Consider the following 20500-nt stretch of genomic DNA (forward strand, 5'->3'; position numbering starts at 1 on the left):
AAATCTAGCAACCTACAAAAGAATCCAGAACGGTAAATAACTTAGACCATTTTCTCTCACTGAGGTTTATTGATAGAAAAAAATCAAATGCTGACCAGGTATAGTGACTCATGCCCGTAATCCCAGCTCTTTGAGAGGTAGAGGTGGGCCAATCACTTGAACGTAGGACTTTGAGACCAGCCTGAGCAACATGGGGAAACACTGTCTCTACAAAAAAAAAAAAAAAAAAAAAAAAAAAAAAAAAAAAAAAAAGCCAAAATTAGCCAGGTGACTCTCACCAGTAGTCCCAGCTACTTCCAGAGGCTGAGGTGAGATGACCCCTTGAGCCCAGGAGGCGGAGGTTGCAGTGACTTGAAATCTCATCAGTGCACTCCAGCCTGGGCAATGTGCTCTCTCAAAAAAAAAAAAAAAAAAAAAAAAAAAGAAAGAAAAAGAAAAATGAGTTCTTCACTTACTTAACATGGTTTTCTTGCCTTTTCCTTCCCAACAGATCCTGTGATACTGTTCAGGAACTCCTCTCTCAACCACAGTCCCTTGTAGCTTAGTTTAGCATCCTCAGCCTCAAGAGTAGTCTGGACTGGTAATATCAACCTCTTGCAAGCAACTGAATTAGGTTTTTGCATGTTTCCCAGTTCACCTCAGTGAGTTGCAAGATTTGCAGAATGCTTGCAGAGAAGCTTTTCCTCATGTTAACAGGAAAACTTCCAGAAGTGATTCAAGCTCCCTCTGGACCTGATTGAACTTGGATGTAAGGTCTGGAATTGCTGCAGTCCTTTTGGTGGCAACCTGAGTTTGAAGTCAACACATGGGGAAGGGCAAAACCAAAAAACCAGAGAAATAAATGGACTTTAGTAAGGGGATTACATCAATTTTTCAATCTGTCCTACTTTTGGATCTTTAGTTGTGTGAGTTAATAAACTTCCTTCTAGTTTAAAGCCGTTGAAGGTGGGTTTTCTATACTTCAAATGAAAGTAATATTTATTTATTTATTTATTTATTTTTGAGATGGAATTTCACTTTTGTTGCCCAGGCTGGAGTGCAGTGACACGGTCTCAGCTCACTGCAAGCTCTGCCTTCTGGTTTCAAGCAATTCTCCTGCCTCAGCCTACTGAACAGTTGGGATTACAGGTGCCCGCCACCACGCCCAGCTAATTTTTTGTATTTTTAATAGAGTCAGGGGTTTCACCATGTTGGCCAGGCTGGTCTTGAACTCCTGACCTTGTGATCTACCCTCCTCATCCTCCCAAAGTGCTAGGATTACAGGTGTGAGCTACTGTGCCCTGTAGGCATAGCTTTTGAAGAGATGGTGATGACTTCTAACCTCTAAGCTTGCATTTTAAAGGCTAACAAAGGAGGAAGGCATGGTCAATGATGTGTCCATATAACTTTTCCCCTCTTGAACACTATCCAAGTTAGATTATTCCAGTAATCAAGAGAGTCATCATTTTTGATTAGCTAAATTACACATGAAGCTCTTGGCAACGATTATTGCTGTATCTTCTATTTTCTATGATAGGTTATGGCAGGTACTTAAAGAAATGGAGGGTTGGCCAGGTCTGGTGTCTCTGGTCTGTAATCCCAGCACTTTGAGAGGCCAAGGCGGGCCCATCACTTGAGCTCAGGAGTTTGAGACCAACCTCAGCAACATAGTGAGACCCCATCTCTATAAAAAATAAAAAAATTAGCTAGCTGTGGTGGCATGTGCCTGTAGTCTCAGCTTCTCAGGAGCCTGAAGCAAGAGGATTGCTTGAGCCCAAGAGGTTGAGGCTGCAGTGAGCTGTGTTCATGCCACTGCATTCCAGCCTGGGCAACAGAGGAAGTTGCAAAAGTTGCCTAGAGACACCTATTTTTACTTCCCCTGGTATACCGCAAATGACATACTGAATGCCCAAGAAGCCATAGCAGAAAAGAGATATGGTTCACTACAGTGTAATTTTTCTGTTCCTTTTCTTCTTGATTTATCCATATCTAGAATTTGGGATTGAGCACTTCCTTGAAATTCTCCCTTGGCTTGCAGGGCATTTATATTATCCTAGTTTTCTTAGTGCCATTGATGCGCCCTTGAAGGCTCTTCCTACTCTCTCCTTACTGGGTTTGGAATGTTTCATTTATAGGATATGACTTAGGGATAGAATGGAATCTTTCTGTGAAAACCATGGCTGTTAAATGCTTCAATTTCTGATTTAAAATATTAAATTATAATGGAATAAATCTATTGTTTTCCATTATATATCATTAACATTATTACTGCAGTTCAAAACTAATTAGAATTTTTTGAACCATATTTAGCTTTTAATTTGTGAAGTCAACATTTCCTACTTAGGAAGAGCTAAGTATTATTTAAAAACAGTACAAAAATAAACAGGTACAAAGGATATTTAACTTGGATTCCCTTGAAAACAGAATCTGGGGCAGGGGTTAAGTGCTAATATTTAATCTATGAGGTGCAGTCTTTGGTCATGGACATTGAGGGGGACATATTGTCCTGCCACTGCTTCATGATGACATGCTCAGAAACACAGCTAGTCAGTAGGAGTGTTGGCACAGTCATTGAGGAAGTTTCTAGACAAACCATATGGAGAAACTGCCTCAGTGCAGTTTTTGGGAAAAAGGAAGGAGAACAAATTCCCTTTGGTTAGAGTTTGCCCCACAGGGATTTGACTCCTCCATAATTCCAGGTTGCGTCATCCAGTTCCTTTGCTGGCTACTCAGGAAGTCATATCCCTGTGAGGTGTGGCATTTTATCCAAGTCTTAAAGTGAAAGGAAAAGCCAGAAACCCTAGGAAGGGGCCGGGCATGGTGGCTCATACCTGTAATCCCAGTACTATGGAAGACTGAGGCTGGCAGATCGCCTTGAGTCCATGAATTCAACAATGGCCTGGGCAACACGGTGAAACCCCATCTCTACAAAAAATTTTAAAAGGTTGGCTGGGCATAGTGGCATGCGCCTCTAGTCCCTGCTATCAGGAGGCTGAGGCAGGAGGATGGCTTGAGCCTGGGAGGCAAAGGTTGCAGTGAGCTGAGACCATGCCACTGTATTACAGCCTCGGCAACAAAGTGAGATCCTATTCTATCTCAATTAAAAAAAAAAAAAAAAAAGCCCCAGGTACATTACTCATTGTCCTGGCTGTTGAACCTTGAGGCAGAGCCTGGCACTTTCTAGGAAATGACTGATCACCCCCAGATATGGCGTAACTATGGTCCAGTGATACTGGTTGGCAGCAGAGGCAGCTGAGGTGGAGCAAGAGCTGTCTTCCCTGAAATTAGCAATGCTGCCTGTGTAAGATAAACCTCTCACTGAAGTGCTGCATGTAATAGCAACTGAATGGCTAATTAAAGCAAAATTTTAAAAAGTTTTAATTGGCAAATACAATTATATGTACTTATGTACAGCATGATGTTTTGAAGTATATTTGCATTGTAATGTTTAAATCTAGCTAATTAGTAAATGCATTATCTCACGGTTATTATTTTTGTGGGGAGAGGAATGTTTTGAAAGGTTATGAGAAAGCTCACATGATAGAAGAGAAGACTGGGATCCAGACTCATAAACAGAAAACAGGCAGCTTTAGAGTACTGAGAGCAGGAACTGCCCAAAGTTATCTTCTAGTAGTGCTATTTAAAAAATGAACTAAAGCTGGGCACGGTGGCTCAAGCCTGTAATCCCAGCACTTTGGGAGGCCGAGGTGGGTGGATCACGAGGTCAAGAGATCAAGACCATCCTGCTCAACATGGTGAAACCCCATCTCTACTAAAAATACAAAAAAAAAAAAAAAAAAAAAAAATGTAGCTGGGCATGGTGGCGTGTGCCTATAGTACCAGCTACTCAGGAGGCTGAGGCAGGAGAATTGCCTGAACCCAGGAGGCGGAGGTTGCCGTGAGCCGAGATCGCGCCATTGCACTCCAGCCTGGCGAAACTCCCGTCTCAAAAAAAAATAAAAAATAAATAAATAAATAAATAAAAAGAACTATAAAGGCTGGGCACAGTAGTTTACGCCTGTAATCCTAGCACTTTGGGAAGCCAAGGTGGGTGGATTGCCTGAACTTAGGTAGTTCAAGATCAACCTGTGGCTGGGCATGGTGGCTCACATCTGTAATCCCAGCACTTTGGGAGGCTGAGGCAGGCGGATCACCTGAGAGGTGGATACCAGCCTAGCCTACATGGTAAAACCCTCTCTCTACTAAAAATACAAAAAGAAATTAGCTGGGCGTGCTGGTGCATGCCTGTAATTCCAACTACTCAGGAGGCTGAGACAAGAGAATCGCTTGAACCTAGAAGGCAGAGGTTGCAGTGAGTGGGCTGAGATTGTGCCACTGCACACCAGCCTGGGTGACAGAGGGAAACTGTCTCAAAAAACAAACAAAAAAATCCAAAAAAACCTATAATCGTTACAGTTTGCTTGCATCATTCTGCTCCAGATTGAAAAATCTCAGGAGAAAGAGTCTGGTTGGCCAAGCCTAATCAAATGCCCACCCTCTGGAACCTGGAACCTGTAAGAACCAGTATTTCTTTCTCATCAAGCTTATGTACCATGGAGAGAGAAAACTCCACAAGGAAAACTGTGTGCAATTAGAAAGGAGAAACCGATGTGGTATTAACAAGATGTCCCTTTAGCTGTTCAGTATTCAAAACATTTTCTCATTTACTTTCAGAAATACTAGTATAATGCCGTTATCTTTCATAAAGAAGTTTCTTACCCTGCCTTCTGAGGGAGACAACCCAGTCTCATCATTTGCTGCATCACAATCTAAGTCCAGGATATGTGGCTGATGTACATTTCTGCTTTAGCTTAACTGCGTGAGATCAAGTCCTAGAAGCAGAGCCTAAGCCAGGGAGTCTTGTGCAACTGATTCACTAGGAGAGTGCTCTCAGGTGAAACAGAATGAGGAAAGGAGCACAAGGCAGGGAAAATTGGTCAAACAATGATAGTCTCAGCTGGAGATTAGTGTCAGCCTGATCCCAAGTTTTGGAGTCTGAATTACACACAGAATGAGTGCCAGTTTGATACACAAAGTATGAATAAATGATCTGAAGGCCCATCTCCAGTGAGACCACCTCCACCTAGAATTTATGGTTTGATAGCATTGGTCTTAACTCTCCTGCTTCTTGGGAATTCCAGGGTCTGTAAATTTCTACATATGCTTTCTTTGAGTTTTCTCATAAATTCCTATTCCCACTGATAGCAGAAAAAAAGTCTCTATTTTTTTAAGAAAAAAATACATTTTTATTTATATCAAAAAAATTTTTTTTAATTAAAAAAAAATTAAGACGGGGCTTCACCATGTTGGTCAGGCTGGTCTTGAACTCCCGACCTCAAGTGATCTGCCTGCCTTGGCCTCCAAAGTGCTTGGATTACAGGCGTGAGCCGCCACGCCTGGCCGTCTTCGTTTTAAATGGTCTCACTTATGGGAAATAGTTAAAGGTAAACCCCTTATTAGGGCAGTCTGTTTTCTCTCCAAGGTCTTTCTTTCCCTTCACGTTTCCAAGATATCTTCTGGGTGCAAAGGGAAGTTTAGATGTTATCCTGATTTAGGGTTTAGGTGTTAACCTTTCCTGAGAGGAAAGTTTCAGCAAGCTATGTGATCTCTAGCTGAGGTGTAATCTGTCAGGTGTCTGAATTTTGGTTTCTGCCCTCGCCAAAGCTACTACTAAATGAACAAAACTAGTGTAACTGGCACTCAACCCAGTGGTCTTGACTAAATTGATCTCGCCTTGGCTTTCACTGGTACTGCAAATCTTCTGCTATTCTGCCATCTCCATCCAGCCACAGGCTGGGCTTTTATCTTACAGCTGCTGCTAATGCAGTAACCATACTCACCCTATGATCCCATCACAAGCCCCACTGGCTCTCAACTGATGTCCCTCTTATGACATATGGGAGTCAAAAGAAATTCTATGGGGTATGTCTGTAATCTCAGATCATTTCTGTGCCAAAACATGGTTTATCTGTTTCTTCTGTGCTTTATATCACGTGGTCATAGCAACACTTTGCAGGGTTCCAAATTAGAAGTGAGGCTAGTGCCTTCTCTGGTATCCGTGTGCTTTTCAACCCATCTGGAGTTTCTGCTCTAATCATCCCCCACTGGTCTTGCCTCAGGCTGAACTATAGGAAGGTCTCTGAGGATAGCCTGAGCTGGGAGCCAAGATAGCACCACTATACTCCAGCCTGGGTGACACAGCCAGACCATCTTAAAAAAAAAGGACTTCTCCCTTTTTTTGGTTCCCTTTAACTTAAAAATTTACTGGATTGAAAAAGGGTTTTTAAAAGGAAACTTGCTGTTTGGTTCCTTGATTCTCTTTGCTACATATTTGAATGGTTACCAGATTTAGGACCCAAGTGTTTTATTAAATGTCTTAGTACAGTAATGAAAGGCAAACAAAATTTGAATAGCTGGGACAAGTATTACATTCTTGAAAACTAATACAGCTTGGTTGCCAACAGATGTTGGCATTTTGTTAATCGATTTTCAAAGTTATGCTAAATTTTTGAAACTAAGTCAGCCTATGTACCAGTAACTTCTTACAAAATTGGCTCAATATTCCATTTAAGAGCTTATGTTCGCTTCTCCCAACCTGTCTCAATTCTCACCCAAATTTTAAATATCATTTACCGATCAATACTAGTGGTAATGCAAAAGGCCCCTCCCTCCCAAAGGTGTATATCCAAGATATCAATGCCAGATATTCTTCAGTAGGATCATGTATTTAAGATCTAAAGTAAATGCAAATGTGAAAACATTTTCAGCTAATAGTCCATGTGTTACATAACTCATTTATAGGTAACAGACTTAAGCTTTGAAAACCAGCATTTGCTCTATGGATTCTTTCCTCCAGTAGGAGTAACAATTTGACTAAAATGTCCCTATTAATTTTTCTCTACTGATAAGGGCTCATTTCACCCTAACCAACCACAAGAGGGAGACTAAGTAACTATCAGGTGGCAATTCAACCTTTCACCTCTGGGGGAAACGGTATCACACGTAGCATTCACTAATTTTAAGTGGTATTTTGACATTTCATGCTTTTCGTTAACCAAAAGAACGTTTTATGCCCCTCCACAAACTAAATGTCACTCAACTGTTAATTCTCTTAAAAGGCATTTCTGTTCATTCTATTACTACTGACATGAACTCCAAAGTTGCCCAACTGACAATTCTATTATACACAAGCCTCTTAACTAAATTCAAGGATTATATTCCTAAACCCATTTCCACATAGTTGTTCATCTGTTTTGAGACAAGAGGACTGCTTGTGTCCCAGAGATGGAGGCTGCAGTGAGCCAAGATCACGCCACTGTACTCCAGCCTGGGCAAAAGAGCAAGACCCTGTCTCAAAAATAAAAAAATCTGTTTTCAAGTTTTCTGAACAGTTGGAGGTTGACAAGTAGTATTTTAGGAATATGAGGCAGGAACCATACTATGCAGCTATTTAAAATTATCTCCAATATTCTCAAACATCAAACTAAAGCTATTTTAGAAAAATAAACCAAGTAACTCACTCAAAATTTCTCATAGGTAACACAAGGAAAGCTCTGGCTAACTGTAAGAAAAAAAAAATTGGGTAACTAGGCTCTCATTTTGCTAGATTACCACTTTAAATAAATTATGAGTCCAACTTCCACAACTTTGCATCTACCACCCCTGCCAGCTTTCACTTGTAAATGCTAGAAAAACACTTCACACATACATATATATATATAAAAATATATAAATTTAAGATTACTGTATTTCCTTTTAAGAGGAACATTTCAACAAATTTTACATGTGTCAATCAACCCTTGTTCAAATTGGGCACACATCAAATCTAGCATCATGGGTGTTTTATTTATTTGGAAGTGAATTTTAACTATCAATACAAATGCCAAGAAACTACACAAAACATCCACAGGAACTTTTTTCATCTTTTTTTGAATTGTACACAAACATTTCCTACATAATCCAACATACAACAGAGAAATGGTACATCTTTTTCTTTCAATTTGCATACAATGGAAAAACAAGTATATATATATTTTACAAAGTTTAACTAATAAGACACTAGAGCAAGTTGACAGTTTAAGTCTATAGGTGAGAAATTATCTAATAAAAATAATCAATTTTTTTTCAGCATCAGTCACTTCCATAACCAAGTGTTACTTTGATAATAAAACTTGCTGCCAATCAGAATACTGGTATATATGCATACCATTACTCAACTTGTAGTACTGCTCCCCATCTTAGTTCTTTACAACTACTAACATAGAAAATTGGTGAAAAGTAGGGGCAAGCATTTGCAAAAACAAAAAATCCCCAGCTTATTATAAGCATGAATATGTATGATGGAATTTCTTCCCAGCAATAGACTTTTAAACCATCAAGAAATCACCAGAACTAAGTTTGCCAAGCTATTTTGCCTATGCCCAAGAAGAGATCCACTTATATATCCAACAGAGGAGCTGAAAATCAAATTTAGTGTTTAGTTTGGGGGTGGGTTGGGAAATTCAGCCACCATTTTAAAATGACTGCCTTAAAAAAAATGACCACCAAAAATAGGTTCACTAAATTTATTTTAAAAATCATAAAACGTTTCTTACAAAAGAGCATTACATTCTGCACACTGCTCTGAACAGATGCCAGGGACATGTGGACTATTGTTACTTTACCTCCCTGTCCCTCCCCCCAAATGTTACAGTGACCACAAAGCAACGTGTTCACAATAATTACATGGGGGGAATTTTTTTTAAACCACCAACAATAACAAAAAATAAAATCCACTCACTCTGCTGCTGTTTCAAAATTTAAATGTTAGTTTTTGCACGCCCTTCCCCCCCCCCAACCCTGTTTGTAAGGAACTAAAACATTACATCTGGTGAACAGCAAAGATTTCACTACACCTCAAATGCAGAACACCTATGAAGCAGAGGAATGTTGGCTTTTTAAACAGAAGCAGATAAAAAAAAAAAAGATGCAGGACTCCTTCAGTTCTTCACTAGTCTTAGAAAAACTTTCCAGAATACTGCTTCACACTATAAAAAAGAAAAAATATCTTGCATTAGAATCCTTCAACATCTGCATACTGCTTCACACTATAAAAGAAAAGAAAAAAAAGTGCGAATTAGAATTTTTGCTCGTAACAACTTAATCAACATCAAGACAATTTCAATGCTAAATTAAAATGATAAACATGTCCATTACAATTAGAAGAGTTCAAAAACCATTAGCAATTACAAATTAAAGCAATGTTAAGTGTCAAGAAAAATGATGAATAGCAAATCAGACATTAGTAGAACAGAATTAAGAAACGAAATTGAAAGTTGTTAATATTTGGTAGAAGAGACAAAGAATGCTAGTAAGGTGTGAAATGCTGCATTTTACAGCACCAATCATTTGTCCTGTAGAGGCATGGCCTGTGCCATATGGCAGACTGTGATTTGTTGTCAATTTAGTTATCTAAAAACAACAAAATCACTAGTCTTCCACACAGAACTAGGCCAATATCCAATGAATCTTCTATATTTTCTACAGGCTCTGTACAATTTTATAACAAGTGGTTTTGGCAGCAGTTTTCACCAGAGAAATAAGAGTGGTTGGTTAAAGCTTCTTCCAGCAAGATTAGTATTGAATGTCTTCGTTTTTAGTAAGAAAGCAGGAGAAAATTAAGGCAAACTATTAGAATGTTTAGAAGTTAGGTCCCCAAAAGGTTGAGACACCATGGCTTCTAAAAGAAAAAAATCAATTGAAAAGAAAAGCTTTTTAAAGGTTTTAGTATGTATACACTATCACAAAGCTAAACTTAAACTGACCTGTTCTGCAGCAAATACTGTGCATTCTGTATCTGGTCCTGTGTTCCTGTAATGGTAATGATCCGATCTTCGGATCCTTCTAAAGGCTCATCAATTTTGATCGAAGCTCCCGACTCATGACGGATTTGTTTAATCCGCTGACCACCTTTGCCAATAATAGATCCAGCCAACTGAAAAGATTTTTTAAAAGTATGTTTACTTTTAAAACTTACTACCTGTATTTTCAAGGAGAATGAAGTGTATTAAATTTTATTCAGACTCTTAACTGATTAATGCTCCCTAAACCTGTCAAGCAAGATTTGAGTTACAATTTATGTCACACTTACTAATGTTTCCCTTAATTAGCTAATTAGGGCTCAAAACCCTCTTAGCTACTTTTATTAATAGAACTGATCACTTGCCAAGACTCAAACTGGAAACACCACAGCTCACTAAAGCCCATTATCATAACCCTCAATCCTAAAGGTTTATTTTCGTTAAAACCTTCTGAATTAAAAAAACGAACCATAAAGGAGAAATAATCATAAAAACGGTAAAACGTTCCTGGTAGTATTAAAGATACTTACATCTTTGGGAATAGTTACTTGTGTAGTAATTATAGGTCCACCAAGATCACCATATGAGCCACGACCCCCTGCATAGGAATAATCTGATTTAAATAATGAGCAGTAAGTTCATTTAAAAAATATGTTATTAATGTTTGATTTCACAAAGGAGAAAACTTACCATATCCGGAGCCACCCTAAAAACAAAGAAAAAAAAATTACTTTGCTTTTGTAATTACTACCAAGTACTTAAAAAAAAATTATTCGACAAAACGGAGTCTTGCTATGTTGCTCAGAATGGTCTCATACTCTCGGGGTCAAGCGATCTTCCTGCCTCAGACTCTTGAGTAGTTGGGATTATGAGTGAGCACCACTGCACCCAGCTTCACTATTCAAGTATTTTAATACTTAAATCCCTCTACTCAGGAAACCAAAGTTCTCCTGTATCCTCCCTATTTTCAGTGAGTAAACTTGAGAAGACAATCCTCAGGGGAATAAAAAACTTACTGAAGAGCAGGTAAGCATCTTAAATTATCACTAATATACACACGAACAACCGTGATACTCGACCTGTGGTTCATAAGCCATCTGCCATTCTGACGGGCTCCATGTGTCTATTGCAGAGTCCCAAGTTTCATCAGCACTGAAACCAACCTATGTTAGAGACAAAAATATTTAGAAATATTAACATGAACCCGCATTGTTATAGAGCTGTTTTTATATACCTAATTTGCATGTTACATTATTTTAAAAGTACATATATAGGCAATTATGTAATTGAGGGGAACAAAGCTCAATGAAGTAGCAATCCTACAGCAGCAAATACAAGTAATGATTTAACTGGTAATCCAAACAAAATTAACTTTTAAGAAAAGCTTTTTAATTACCATAACCTTCAACAAAACGTCAACTATATCCATACGGCTTTCACACACAAACTGGTAATAAATCAAAGCTCTTACCATGCCATCGTAACGGTCTCCAGGTCTTCCTCTTCTGTCATAGGCCATGAGGTCTCTGCAAGCACAGTACTTGTTGTCATCTAAACTTGTTTACGTGCAACACGTATCAAATCAAAGTGTACTTTATCTACAGCTAAGCGCAGCCTCTTGTATGTTAGTAATTCACAGAAGAATAAAACTTACCCCCCTCTAGGTGGTGGTGGTGGAGGAAGAGGAAGATTCCGAGCTCTGCTACCACCCCGGCCACCCCGTCCGGGAGGAGGGGGAGGTGGTCCTCGACGAGGGCTCATATCATCATAATCTCTTCTAGATGGAGGCATGGGGCGCCCACCGCGACCAGGAGGCATTCTGTCAAAACCACCTCTTCCTCGCATGGGAAATCCCACTGGGCGTCCACGACGGTCATCAAACATCATTGTAAAACCACCATAATCATAGGTTTCATCGTAAAAATTAGGATCATAAGGCTGTGCACGTCCTTTGATGGGAGACTAAAAACAGAGACAGAACAAACTGAAGAAAAAGTGCCCCACTTCCTACCAACCCTTCTAATAGCTTCATCATCATCATCATCAACAACAAAAAGCCATTCCCCCACCAAGAGGTACTAGAGGCAGGGATGGGAATTATGGCAATGCTAACAGTAGCAAAGTAAGGGATTCCCAAGAAATGCAATACTTTTGGCAAATCCTTAACAAAAGTCAGTTCTACTGCCTGTACAGGGAAAAATAACAGCTTGCTCTTACACGATTAGATTGTTAAGAAACCACAAAGCTCTCACATTTTACACATGACAAACTACCATGCACATTTTACAAAGGGGTCTATGATCATCCTAAGGGCTGAAGAGATCAGTATCTTGGCAAGCCTGTAATCCATACTGAGGCACCTGAGATAGGAAGCTCTGCAGCGTAGTTACAAAGACACAATCAACACCATAGGAAATTCATTTAAAGGATCAAAGGCTATAAATATACCACCAACCAATGACCACTCTCCACTTTTCCAAAACCATTTCTAAATTAAAGTGATGGCTGAAGCCAGGTGATAGAAAATTGCCAGGGAAAGGACAAATAAAGACTATAAAACTAAATGATCTGAAGCTACTTTTGCAGGTTATCGCTTTGTTTCATAAAATCAAACGTCAACAAAAATGTCCTGAAGTACCTCAGATATAAGATCAAGGATGATCTTTATGCACTCTACAACTCTGTCGGGTTTTCCTCCAATAAGAACAACTCTGTCAGTGGAATGAGGACAGCATTCCTGGAAAAGCTTGATGGTTGTTTGAGTGTTCTGTAATAAGAGCATAAACAAAAAAATTAGAGTAAAAGTACTAGAAATTATCTTTTCTAGGTTCAGTGAAAATAGCATTGAATTCAACAATTATCCCCCCATAATATAAATGTTTCAATAAATATTACAGGACTTTGCAATGATGTAAAAATTTTGACAAAATAACATGTCTAGCAGTACCAGACATTTTTGTCTTTTGTGACAAGCAATCTTCAGAAGGAACTCAGAGGGAAAGCAAGACAGCCACAGAAACAAGTCTATATGAAAATTTACTTTCTAGCAAGAAATACAGATTTTTTTTTTTTTACCTCTCGAAGTTCTTTGATTTTAGCACCTTTGACCCCAATAATTCCTCCTGCTAGACTCTGATGAATCAACAGCCTCAATTCGCAGTCAAAGTCACTTCCTTTATAGTGTTGGTACTGTGGAGGGAGAGTTACAAAATTTTAGTTTCAAATCAGCAATTCCCCAATACACACTTATCTGCTATAAGCGTAACAATAATATACTGTTGCAGTGAGCAACCTGAATTTATATTTCAATAACTTTACCAGTTATGTGCTTATTATCCTCAATAGCCAGGCCCAAAAAGGACATTCTGCACCACCTTAAAAAACTATTTTATTTTCAGGTCCTGCAACACCATACCCACACTGCAGCCATTTAGCATGTCGCTGTTACCACAAAATTATTATTAACATTCAAATAACACCATTAATAAAAATGACTGCAAAGCACTTTGCAAATGTAGTTAATTCCCACTGCAGCATGGAGCAGGGTCAACAGTGAGTTGTAAGACCATTCATGTATCATGTTTTTAAGCCTTTTTCTAGAGATGGGAAAAGCACACTATGTTAAAAATATAATCGATCCTATGGGCCAGGCTCCATACTTCAGTGGGGTTCAATGGCACTATGACATACATTTAAGCATTCCACAGCATCAGATTCGAGCGGGAGCTGGCTGGTTGCAGTGGGTGATGGCAACTGCAGGCCCTGAAAGTAGAAAAATAAGAGTAATAGGTTAAGTGTCTAGCGTGATCAGGCTATTGTCGCATATATTGGTAAAGCTACTACAACATATTTTAAACCTACATTATAAAATAATGAAACTTTTATTCAACATTAAGACGATATAAAACTTTTCTATATAAACCTACTAAATTATGTAGAATCTTAAAATCCTAACAATCTAAATAATTCTTTTCAACAGACTCCCCGCAAACGTTCTAATTTTTAAAATCTCTCTTCTAAAACTAAAGCCCAGAAAATGCACACTAAACCCATGAAAGCACATGACCACGAGTAAGTTCACATCTACTCCAGGAGTGGCCAACTTTTTTTTTTTTTAAAACAAATTATGCATGTACAAAATTATGTAGCAGGTTAAGATACTGCTACAAACTATCATAACCACTGTCTTTCCATCTCCCCTATTATATACCCCAATACAACATAAACATTCCCCACCCTCATATTATCAAATACATTTTTAAAAAAAATGAGCCTACCTCTTCCAAGGTAGGGATGATTTTCTTCAGAATTTCTCCAATTGTTTCAATATCAGCACTGATACTCAATATGCTGTCAAACACCACAAATACCAGATAGTACAAAAAAGGCGGAAAAGAAAAATGAGTTTTGTGTTTGTCACCAAGTCACACAAACTTTTACAGAGATGTAACATAAAATTATTTAATATTCCCCATTTAAAGTAGCCTATTTATAGATTTCTCACATGCATTTTGTTTTATACCCAATACAGACATGGTAACAATATTAGGAGACTTGCAGAGAGACAGAGAGAATGGGCTTTTGGAAGGGCTCAGATTAAGTGGGCAATTAACTGACCAGAACTGGAGCAGAGTTGAATATTTATGTTCCCCGCCACCACTAAGTTAGGGACACCCTCGCTGTTACATTCGTAAAACTGGCACACCTTCTCTTAGGCAAAGTGGGGGAATATGCAAGTGGTGAACATTATATCTGGAGTAAAGTTATGAATACCAGTTAGAAATTAGATCGCTAATGGGCTCTGCAAGAAAACAAATACAAATGCAAGACAAAACAAAGACAACACAAATGAGAAGTGAAGGAAAGTGAACCAGAGTTAGCATTTCATCAGAAAAAATTATGAACAGGCAATGTTGGGAAGCAAGGTGGGCCACAAAGACAGAGCGAGAGACTATTTTGGTAACAATTTGATTTACAATGCGGCAAATATGCAACACTTGAAGCTGTGCTCCTTCCATCGAAATAAAATTAGTGGATCGTTTCGGTGGGCAACTCACGGTAAAAGTTCAGTGACAAAAAGACTTAATGGGGAAAATAAGACAGAAACTTGAAAAACAATACACCGTCTAAAGGGGATACTATTTAATTATATAAAAGGCAGGTAATAAAATACATTTCTCTCTTTCTAATCAGGCAGTGAGGCATAAACTGTTGGGACATACCGCTCGGGGCCACTGCTGTCTGGGACTGAAACACTGGCATTGTACTGCATTGGTCATTGGCGTTCGTGGATGTTGGCATTGGGCATGGGCATTCAATCAGAAGTTGTCAAGTATGGTACCCGTTTGGCAACGAGCACATTTTTGGGCATAGCCAACCAGGGTTTTCACATGGGCGTTCAGGGGCGGATGGGCCAACGTCATGGTGGGCAACGCAGGGGTAAGTCGATCCAGTACATGGGCAACGGAGATATATGGCCAAAAAAACAAGGAGAGGGAAAAGGGGGAAAAGCAATAAATTTTAATTTAATACAAACTATACTCATACTCTCAATTAATGAAACAAGCTTAAGTTGTTCTGAAGACTAACACAATAATGGACTTCTCTAAATCTGACTGTGGCTTAACATTAAGGACCTCAAATGATGGTTTCTAGCCTTTTTTTTTTTTTTTTTTTTTTTAAAGAAAAACAATCGATGTTTCAGTAGCAGGCTGGCTCATGAGGGTAGACACAAAACCTGACTCAAAGTTTACTGAAATCTTGAGGAAATGGGGAAATTAATAACCCAGATAATTATACAGAACATCTGGATTAAGAGGAGAGAGGTTTATAAAAGACAAAACAAAAATTCCCACACCACCAAAAACCCTAACTAATAAAAGACTGGTTTGGTTTTCCGGAGGTTTAAAACGCATTCCTAGATCCTAATGGCAAGTTTGTAAAATTTTAAACAAATTTTCAAGTTCAGTTTACAGTAATCAAGAGAAACATACAAAGATCTGCGACCAAGAGAGAAATGAAATACTGTCAAATAAGTACTCAACACAAAGTTATTATTTGCCTCATTTTTAGCAAGAAAAACATTAAGAAATGTGTACACTACGAGAAAAAAAATTTAGAAATTCTGGTGTAGCCGAGTCCTATAAATGTGCTCACTTCTGGCACTGCCAACATTTAATGTGTCTAATCACAAGAGTCAACCCACTGTAAAATGAAGACTCAAACAAATCATAGGCATTGACAAACAGTTTCCCAATTATTAGATTAAATGCCTACTCTATTCTTTACCCATATTTATATCCTGCAACCTCTACATTAAATTCTTTGTGCTTCATGTGCAAGCTGTTAAAGAACAGATGGACATTTTTCTTCCCAAAGAAAACAAAAACAGATTTTCTGGATTTAACCAGCCACCCGCAATGGTTTTCAGTAATACTGTAATTGATTCACACACAGGAAATGGTGTAATCAAGGATTTTTACACTTTGTCGCTATTTCTAATCAAGATGTTATCTTGCTCGATGAAGTGAATAATTTGGTGAACTCATTATTAGAATGGGAAGAGGTTTAATATAAACCCCCACCCTGTTCAATCTGGGCTTTTGTTAAAACAGGAATGGATAACTTCAAAATCAACGCTGTGATCAATTACAAATGTCTTGTAGCTAAACTATTAAATGATTTCTAGGATGTAAATCTTTAAATTTCTATAGACATACAAACTGAAGCTGCTTGTGTAGTAGTTCAAACTCTTTAATACTTACGTCTGTACGGAGAGCCTTAATATTCTTGCCTCCTTTTCCAATCACTGCCCCAGCATTCTGGAGAAGATACGAAGACAAAAAATTACTTTGTCTTTCCCTAAAATGAATGTCTACCCATGCTCACAGATTTCACTAAAAAATCCTCTAATCTGTTAGAAGAATAAAAATCTATTAGGGAATGTAAAAACGAACAGGCCAAAAACCACCCAAAAATCAAAATGTAATTCTAAGTGCTTTGAGAACTAAATAAGAATATTCAATGCCAGAAATACACCGAGTATAAAAATAAGACTAAGCACAGATTTTATATCCCCCTTTGATAAATCAAGTAGTATTAGTAGGTACCTTCATATTGTGACATGAGATGAAACAATAAAGTGCTAACAAAGAAACTTCCCAAGAAGTCCACACATAATTAAAATTTAATCTATTAACACTTTAAGAATCACACCCTAGGCCAGGAGTTCTGGCTCACGCCTGTAATCCCAGTACTTTGGGAGGATGAGGTGGGTGGATTTTGATGTCAGCAGTTTGAGACCAGCCTAACCAACACGGTCAAACCACGTCTCTACTAAAAAATATAAAAATTAGCTGGGCATGGTGACATTCCCTGTAATCCCAGCTACCTGGGAGGCTAAGGCAGGAAAACTGCTTGAACCCGGGAGGTAGAGGTTACAGTGAGCTGAGACAGTGCCACTGCACTCCAGCCTGGGCAATAGAGGGAGACTCTCTCTCAAAAAGAATCAAACCCTCCTCCTAGTTTGACCTGTAGTGGTTCACTACAAAGACTTTAATCTTAATTATTAGCGAAATAACAAAACCACCAGGGCCCTTCAAGTCTTTTTTAGAAAGAACCACAAACAAACATTTTCCGTTCTCCAATCTGTGTAAAACTTGGCTCTGATTTCTAGAGAGCCAAACCAGACTTTCTTAATTTCTACTTGAGCATGAACCACCTTCAAATTTTTAATAAAATGTATACCTTGCTCTGAAGCAGAATGCGTAATTCAACCATCTCATCAGTGTTTCTAGATCTTTTAAATGCTTGTTCCTCTTCCATATCTTCTGCAGGGCGTTTACCTAAAAATTAACAGTTCAGATTTCAAACAAAGTCTCCAATACAACTTCATTCTGTTTCAAAAGACTTGTTACTACTCTCAGGCATGTTTTAAAAAGGCCAAAGGCATTGTTATAGACTTGAACCTTATGCTTCCACCTTATAACATGCACCAAACACAAAGTACTTCGACGAAATACTTCAAAGGACTCGAAATACCAAAATGCAAGAAAAATTCTTTATGTGCAAGTCAGTTACTTCTACTTCATAAATAAAAGCTAAAATGTAACTGATAAATCGCAGAACGAAATCAAAATTACTTACATAAACAGTAATAGCACAACTTCACCACATACTCAAGGCAATATTAAATATTAGCAGAATATTGCTATATTAAAAAACAGTTAAAATTTCTTCTCACCAAATTCACCATTGGTTTCAGTGTTAGGGAAGGTTTCTTCTGGCTGTTCAGTTTCCATATTCTTGTATTAAATGGACACACCGATCTGTTGAAAAATAAAGAAGCTAGTACATCTGGCTTATTGGAAAGCAAGCTGAAAAAAGGAGACATTGCTTCTAGAACGTACCAGTTATTATATATTCTCGCAGAGCAGAACTGAAGTGTTCTGGGTTGGACCAACAACTGACACCCCAGTGCTGCAGTAGCCTGGAAGAACCAACACATACATCAGTTTTGCATTTATTCTTATTACTGAGTACTTGCTTCTGATTACAGCGAACACACACTGATTTGACCCCAAGAAACTAGCTATTTCTAAGACTTGATTCTTCATTTCAGGGTTTTACAATTCAAATGCCTAAAACAAAACTCAAGGGAGCCTTTTTGATTTTTTCTTAAGTTAGAACACTAACTTAGCCGCTGGATTAAGTTCCACCGCAGCAATGAATTGTTTTATATGGTACATTCACAAAATCCTGAAAAAATAAATATCATCCACAAAGCATGCGTTTATTTAAAGTTACAACGCATAAACTAATTTTATATTAAAACCTCTAACTGCTTTTCTATTTCTTTCGACTCATGCTTGAAGCGATCTTCTGTGACATCTCAAAAGTTTACAAACACAAAGGCAATCGCGAGTACATCCAACAACAACCAGAAAAACCGACAGGAGAGAGAAATCCAAAAATCTAATACAGGACCAGACCCAGCCTGCTACCACCAGCAGTCTACTATTCAGCGAAGCTAATGGAGTCCTTGAAAACTAACAGTCACTAGCGGACTATTTTAAATTAGGCTGAGAGTACAACCGACAATTAGGCCTGTAATACAAAAACTAGAGTCTGTGTGTCAGAACGGCCGATAGGACTGCAAACAGCCTTTCAAAGCTTCCCTCTTCTCGGGACTAAGAGTTGACAAGTGGCCTCTACTCGAAGGTTGGCTAGGCAGCAGAGCGCCAACAATCGAGGCACATTTATGCCTCCCATTCTCCGCACGGTTAACGGGTCGACTTACTGCTGTCCTAACAACTGAAACGACATCCTTTTGGCCCAGCAGTCACTCAACTTCTGAGGTGGTGGGAGAAGAGTTGGGTAAAGAAGTTAAGCAAAAACAGCAGGGTGTATCTGTAAGAACAACGCTGCCGCGTGCTGTTCACCCTTCGAGTCCTGCAGTCACCAGTCCCCAGGCCCCGAAAATCTCCTAGTTATGTGCCCGGCCGGACAAACGCAAACACGCCCTCCCCTCCGCGCCTCCCAGTACCGGGATCGCAAACAGCCGGGTAACTGGCCTGGAAAAAGCGAGAGTCGACAGCAGAAGCGCCGCACCTCTCCTCACCCGGATCCGACAGGAAATGGCGGCCCGCGTAATGGCGACTACGTGCTACAAGGCGGAGCCGAGCGACGACCCCCCCTCCCCCACCCACCACGCGGTCCCGAGGTCTCATCCCCCGCATCCTCCCCCCACCGCCCGAGACAAAGCCACCGAGGCAGCCCCGACCGTTCCATCCCGCCGCTCCAGTTCCGACCCTGGGCCGGGAGACCCAAGGTGAGGCGGGGCCCACACAAAGAGAGCGGCGGCGCGGCCTTCTCCCCCCGCCGGCCTTCTTTCCTCCACGAGGTTCCTAGTTCCCAGTGCCGTATAACTCCAGTTCATCCTAAAGGCAAATGCCTCGCCAATGCCCTAAGTCTCTGCGACCACAACGCGGACTGCGGATACATGCTCAGGGAAATGGCGGAGGTGGGGGAGGGGACACCGGGCAACGTTCCCACTCGGAGAAGCGGCCAACCACCAAACCGGCCCCCAGAACGCCTCCCTCAAAAAGAAAAACTGGCCTCCGACCCTCACCTCCACAAGTCGCTCCCCCAACCTGGCTTCTCAGCGCGCGAGGCCGCCGTCACTCCGCCGCGCCGCCTCAGCCGGTCGGAGCTAGACAGAAAACGAGCGCAGACTCCCCTCCCCCGCCTTCTCGCGTCCTCCCCGCCGTCGCGCCCGATTGGCTGCTAGGGCTTCAGCGATGGTGCGAGGTCGAAGCGATTGGCCCAAGGCCACGTCAATCAAGGCGACGGAGGAGGCGACAACCCCGCCTCCCGCCAGCGCCTCCTTTCGGGCTCTGAGGCCAAGGGCTCGAGAAAACCCGGGCTTGGGAAAAGTCAACGCAGCCTTTCAGGGAGGCCAGACCCTTGCCAGAATCAGAAATACCCAAGCTCCAATAACTCCAATTACCTATAGGCCGCGAACAAGTGGGACACAGGCAAGACGTCGAGGTCGGTGCGGCAGAGAAACAGAGGATAATGGCGTCTGCGGTGCCGTCGCCTGGAACGCCCTCCTCCTTTCTCGTTCGCGCACTCACTAGCTGGGGGGAGGGGCGGTTAGGGGGCGAACCTCTCGCGAGATCTAA

General features: G+C 40.1%; 1 protein-coding gene across 6 annotated transcripts; it reads right to left on the bottom strand.

The window, feature by feature from the left end:
• Positions 1-7889: 7889 nt before the first annotated feature.
• Positions 7890-20447, bottom strand: HNRNPK (heterogeneous nuclear ribonucleoprotein K). Of its 6 annotated transcripts, none has more exons than XM_003941121.4 (17): positions 20326-20447; positions 18227-18306; positions 18061-18145; positions 17565-17662; positions 16583-16639; positions 15041-15084; positions 14096-14168; positions 13509-13580; positions 12894-13007; positions 12457-12585; positions 11473-11780; positions 11290-11344; positions 10898-10981; positions 10509-10524; positions 10349-10431; positions 9783-9952; positions 7890-9005 (listed from the first exon to the last, which is right to left on the bottom strand). In XM_003941121.4, the coding sequence occupies exons 3-17, from the start codon at positions 18116-18118 to the stop codon at positions 8975-8977; spliced, it is 1392 nt and encodes a 463-aa protein (XP_003941170.1). In that variant the 5' UTR covers positions 18119-18145; positions 18227-18306; positions 20326-20447; the 3' UTR covers positions 7890-8974. The 6 variants fall into 6 exon arrangements, with proteins under 6 accessions (XP_003941170.1, XP_003941169.1, XP_074251583.1 ...); XM_003941120.4 differs by having other exon boundaries at positions 7890-9065; XM_074395482.1 differs by lacking the exon at positions 20326-20447 and adding an exon at positions 19948-20058.
• Positions 20448-20500: the final 53 nt, after the last annotated feature.

This window comes from Saimiri boliviensis, chromosome 2 (assembly GCF_048565385.1).
Source record: "Saimiri boliviensis isolate mSaiBol1 chromosome 2, mSaiBol1.pri, whole genome shotgun sequence".
In the NCBI taxonomy this organism is placed as follows: domain Eukaryota; kingdom Metazoa; phylum Chordata; class Mammalia; order Primates; family Cebidae; genus Saimiri; species Saimiri boliviensis.

Bases quoted from the DNA above. Each gene is read 5' to 3' on its own strand.
- HNRNPK (XM_003941120.4), bottom strand. From the start codon at position 18,118: ATGGAAACTGAACAGCCAGAAGAAACCTTCCCTAACACTGAAACCAAT. The intron at 13,008-13,508 runs GTATGTCATAGT...CTCCCTCCACAG, and splicing joins ATGCTGTGGAATGCTTAAAT to TACCAACACTATAAAGGAAG. The intron at 9,953-10,348 runs GTAAGTATCTTT...AAATCTTTTCAG, and splicing joins AAGTAACTATTCCCAAAGAT to TTGGCTGGATCTATTATTGG.